The 5,437-nt window shown below is 28.7% G+C and overlaps 1 protein-coding gene across 1 annotated transcript; it reads left to right on the top strand.

Moving 5' to 3' along the window:
• The first annotated feature begins 432 nt into the window (after window positions 1-432).
• On the top strand, window positions 433-3,552 carry LOC127086815 (equilibrative nucleotide transporter 3). The gene is made up of 10 exons (XM_051027631.1): window positions 433-625; window positions 1,134-1,204; window positions 1,310-1,414; window positions 1,570-1,725; window positions 1,822-1,965; window positions 2,205-2,310; window positions 2,443-2,615; window positions 2,725-2,885; window positions 2,970-3,228; window positions 3,304-3,552. The coding sequence occupies exons 2-10, from the start codon at window positions 1,172-1,174 to the stop codon at window positions 3,409-3,411; spliced, it is 1,245 nt and encodes a 414-aa protein (XP_050883588.1). The 5' UTR covers window positions 433-625; window positions 1,134-1,171; the 3' UTR covers window positions 3,412-3,552.
• Window positions 3,553-5,437: the final 1,885 nt, after the last annotated feature.

The raw sequence follows: 5,437 nt of genomic DNA on the forward strand, positions 1-5,437 counted from the left end.
AATGACTACCGGAACTCTTTTGCAAAGTCTTCCCGTACACAAAAATTGACTATCGGAACTCTTTTGCAAAGTCTTCCGATACATAAAAAAATATTTAAAAAATACTTGAAAAATGACTATCGGAACTCTTTTGCAAAGTCTTCCGGTACACAAAAATAAAATTTTAAAAATATTTAAAAAATAAAATAATAAATTAATTAAAAATATATAAGGATAAAATTGGTATTTTTTATAAAATATAGGGGTGAAATGATAAATGTAGGGGTATAAGGTAAAACCTTTTAAATTTAAAATAAGAGTTCAAATTGAAAACTATATTTTTAAATTTAAAATAAGAGACCAAAATGATATGCATATACAGAAAAATCAAAAGAATTAAACTTCATAAAATAATATCTTTAAATAGATGTACACCAGCCGACATTATCTTGAAGTAACTATGGCCGTTTCCACCGTAACGTTGAATTCACATTTTGAAATATCCAATTAATAATATAGTATCATTTAATCACATCTAAATCATACTTTATATATATTACAAAGATTCTTCACTCTTTCTTCTTGCACTTCATGTTTCTCTTTCTCAGCACTTTTCTGGATCCTTCAATTTGCCTCTACTAAAATAGTAAGCTCCTTCTCCATCTTTTTCTTTAATACATATTAATGATTATTGTCTTCCTAAAGTGTTTGTTCTATATTCGTTTATGTGATTTACAACTATTCTTGATTTTCAACTATTTTTGAAAGAATTCGAATTCACTTTTCCAAATACAAGTCTAAGTACTTACCGTGAATCACCATCTCTAATATTAAAATATCGTTTAATTGATGCATATGAATTATTATTATTATTATTATTATAATAGTGTCGAATTCAGAGCTGTTTCATAGAGATTGTCCTATAAGAAACACATGCATTGACTTACAAGTCATTTCTATTGAATTATTATCCCTACTAAACCATTTACCATAAACTCTCTAATCTATAAATTCCACTTATTGATTTCCATATTATTATATTTGAGTGTATTATTAAGTATATTTTAATATATAATTGACAATAGTTGACTTATTTGGAGTTATATGTACACATTGAAGCTTTTTTTTGAATTGAGATTGTCTCCATTTTTTAGAAGTTTGATTGAAGAGAATAATAATCCACCATAGAGCTATGGTCAACATTGAGCCTTCAACACGTCTTAAGGTTTATGCTTGAATTTGATCCACTAGTATTTTATCTTTAGAATGTAAATTGAGTTTTTTTTGTTCTTCTTAATTTGATTTTTAATTTGTTATTGGGAATTCATAGGGAAAATATGTGGCTATAGTGGTTTGTTGGCTTCTTGGCAATGGATGTCTTTTCTCTTGGAATAGTATGCTCACAATTGAAGATTATTATATGCACTTGTTTCCGGTAAATTATTTATTTTAATTTTGTAAAACACAATTCTTATGAGAATACTTTTTATTGGATAAAAACGATTAATTGCAGAAATCATATTTTTATTAAGTGTGAATTTTTTTACTATAACATTTTCTTTTCTTCTAATTTAATATTTTTGTGTGCAGAAATATCATCCATCGAGGGTGTTTACACTTGTATACCAACCATTTGCAGTTGGAACACTTTTTATCCTTTCTTATAATGAGGCAAAAGTTAATACTAGATTAAGAAACTTGTTTGGATATACCCTATTTTTTGTAGCTACTTTGTTGGTGTTAATAGTAAGTTCTATATATTCATATTGTTGAATTAATTCTAAACACTTTTTATTTAAAGATGATTTTGATTTGGTAATTTTTTCAATGAATTTGTTGTAGCTGAATTTAGCAACATCAGGTAAAGGAGGACTTGGAACATTTATTGGTATATGTGCAATTAGTGGTGCCTTTGGAATTGCAGATGCTCATGTTCAAGGTGGAATGGTGGGAGATTTGTCTTACATGCAACCCGAATTCGTTCAGGTTTGCAACTATAATTGCTACCGAATATTGTATGAGTGTCATATAGATATCGAACACTGATTCAAAATATATCGAACTCAAGAAAAAAAATTGAGAATATTTGTTTAATTTTTCGACACTTATTTGACTTTTTCGACATGTATCCTACGAATGTCATACAAGTGTCGGTCTGACATTTATTAGACATCGCGACACGCCTATAGAAAATGATTTCAATTCGTATAATTTTATTGTTACAGTCTTTTCTGGCTGGTTTGGCTGCATCCGGTGTATTAACATCTGGTTTAAGATTAATAACAAAAGCAACATTTAACAATTCTAAGGGCGGTCTTAGAAAAGGAGCCAGTAAGTTCAACTTTTCTTTCTCTATTGTTATACAGATTTTGTTAATGATGTTTCAGTTTGACTTTTCTATTGAATTATACATAATTATGACCATTTCTCTCATTCACCATGCTATATATATTGTCATTGCAGTTCTATTTTTTGCCATATCAACATTCTTTGAACTTCTATGTGTTCTTCTCTATGCATTTGTTTTTCCAAAAATACCAATTGTGAAGTACTACCGAACAAAAGCAGCCTCAGAAGGATGCAAAACTGTTTTACCAGATCTTGCCGCTAGTGGCATCCAAACAATATCTAAAGAAGTAATATTTCTTTTTTCTGTTTTTATTATTTGCTCTTTCAATTGTGTCACAAATTTTTCTATTGTTTATCGTTCACTTTTATGTGACAAGAATTTCTCAATTATTTTAGGATGAGGATCGTACAAAAACACAAGAGAGGAAAGGAAACAAGCAATTGTTAATCGAAAACTTTGATTATTTACTTGACATGTTCCTAATATATGCATTGACACTATCTATTTTTCCTGGGTTTCTTTTCGAAGATACCGGAGCACATAGTTTGGGAACTTGGTATGTTCGCCACTTAGTGTATTTTAATTTTTTTAAATTTTACGATTTTATATCCAAGAAACAATTATTGGTCCAATTTTGTAGGTACGCGCTTGTGTTAGTTGCAATGTATAATGTGTGGGATCTAATAGGAAGATACATTCCACTCTTAGAATTCTTGAAATTGGAGTCACGAAAGTTGATCACGGTAGCGATTCTATGTCGTTTTTTACTTGTTCCGGCATTTTATTTCACTGCTAAGTATGGTGAACAAGGATGGATGATAATGTTGACATCATTCTTGGGGTTATCCAATGGTTACCTCACTGTTTGTGTTATCACATCTGCACCAAAAGGTTACAAGGTGAGAGTATATCAAATGTTTATTCAAGTTGAGGCATGTTCAAATTTCATATTTTGACCTATTATATTTTTTTAGGGTCCAGAACAAAATGCATTGGGGAATCTATTGGTGTTGTTTCTATTATGTGGTATTTTTGCAGGGGTGACATTAGACTGGTTGTGGTTGATAGGTAAAGGTTGGTAAGATATGAGTAAGAAAAGTGTTTGTTGCTCAATGATATACTTATAATAGGATAGTCCTCTATTTTAGTTTCAAAAAGTGAAATACGAGGTCATATTAGTATCTGATTCATGCAATATTTAAATAAGTCATTTATTATTCGTATTGTTAGTGAATTTAATTTTCAACATTAAGAGTGATATTAACTTAGTTAAAAAAATGTTAGTTGCATTCAAATAATATCTAAAGGTATTTAAGAAAGAGAGATGTATAAACTTTACCCTCAAATTCAACAAGGTTATCACCCCGTTATAAAGGACAAAATATTTGTAGTCGAAGAAATGAAAGTGAAAAATATCAGATTCTTTTTAAATATTTCACATGGTGTAATCTTTAGAATTGACTTTATCAAAGATTTATTCATAGCAAATAATTTTTAGTACATCAATTCATAAATATTGAGAAAGGTTGGCTTTGTTGAGCATCGTTCGTTATAGCTCTTTAGAAGATCTATATTTTTTTAACGTTTCACTATTCCATTTTTTATGGATTTCGTGTAGAAGAAAAAATACGATATATATCACTCTCAATACAAAAATGCTCAAATTCCATATTTTGAAATTCATCTTATCACTTCAGATAAATGCAATGTTTAAATCTTTTCTAGTTTTGGATAACCATAACTAATTTTTGAAAAACAACAAATTTGTCCTTTTTGTGCGAAAGAAATAGTGTCCATGTATGGTAAAATTAGTCATCTACTCTCACAAGTGTATAGGAATTATCACAAAACTCATGTTTTTGGATGGAGAAAAAAATTCTAGATGTAAAAGTTCTAAAGACATATTTATCAAAATAACATTTCAAGTAAAGTAGTTAATTACTTGTTTTCCCTTTTGACATATATCACATCACTGATTCTTTTTAAAACAAAAGTTTGTTAGAAATATTATTAATTCTTTGGAAACCAATTTATTTAAATGATGCATGTCAATATATATTCTTCTCCTATATCATGGTCATAATTCACCCTCTTTCCTTATTAGACATACATAATAAGGTCACTTATTAAAATTAACAATATAGGTACTTTCACTTCAATATAATTCATAAAAAGGGTTTGTTTGTTTTCAAGTTTTACATCTTTCGTATAAACATATTTGTCAAATAATTGATTAATATTAAGTGAAGTGTGCTTTAAATCTTCAAATAATAAAAGCATATTTAATCATTAGAATGAGATACTTCACAATTGAACTAGAAGGACTCGGGAGACCCTCACAATCCTATATTTGAAAGTAGTGGCAGAGCTAGAGTAAAAAAATGCAGCGACCACTAATTTTTTTTTTACACCTCACTTCTCTACTGCACAACCATTTAAATAAGAGATTAAAGGTAGTGCACTGTCAGTGTAAAGAAGTATTATACTGACATCCAATCCAAATATTTTATATTGTTAAATCATAATAGTATTTTAAAGTAAAAGTGTGATGTAGCAGGATACACAGGTCCATTTCGTAATAAATCACATGAAATATTAAATACTCAGTGATCAGTGAAATTAACAAAAAAAAATCCATAAATTGAAATAATAAGTCCATACTCAATACTACCAAAAAAAACATTCCCTAAAACAGTCCCTAGAATACCTAATACTCAATTACATATCAATTTCATAATAAATTAGTACCTAAATTGAAACTACAAATTCATATTCAATACTAAAAAACAACCCCTAAATGAAAAATCAGTTCCTAAAGTACTTAATACACAATTACAACTCCATTTTATAATAAAACAAACCCTACATTGAAATTACAAGTCCTTACCCAATATTAAAAAACAGTCCCTAAATTGACAAATTGTCCCAAAAACAGTCCTCGAAACAATCAATACTCAATTGCACTTTCCCAATTGATGAGAGATTTCAAATTGTTACTTAAAATTTGGAAATGAAATTGGGGAATATCCACACATGAATGGATAATCATCAAGAAATTATGGATTCAAGCCATGAATTTGTTATGACTCTCCTCACAAAATTGATAGT

The sequence above is a fragment of the Lathyrus oleraceus genome, chromosome 5 (genome assembly GCF_024323335.1).
Source record: "Lathyrus oleraceus cultivar Zhongwan6 chromosome 5, CAAS_Psat_ZW6_1.0, whole genome shotgun sequence".
NCBI lineage: Eukaryota > Viridiplantae > Streptophyta > Magnoliopsida > Fabales > Fabaceae > Lathyrus > Lathyrus oleraceus.

What these genes read in the sequence shown, in the direction of transcription:
- LOC127086815 (XM_051027631.1), top strand. Translation starts at nt 1,172, where the DNA reads ATGGTCAACATTGAGCCTTCAACACGTCTTAAG. An exon ending in ATTATATGCACTTGTTTCCG is followed by an intron (nt 1,415 to 1,569) that starts GTAAATTATTTA and finishes TTTTGTGTGCAG; the next exon opens with AAATATCATCCATCGAGGGT. An exon ending in CTGCACCAAAAGGTTACAAG is followed by an intron (nt 3,229 to 3,303) that starts GTGAGAGTATAT and finishes ATATTTTTTTAG; the next exon opens with GGTCCAGAACAAAATGCATT.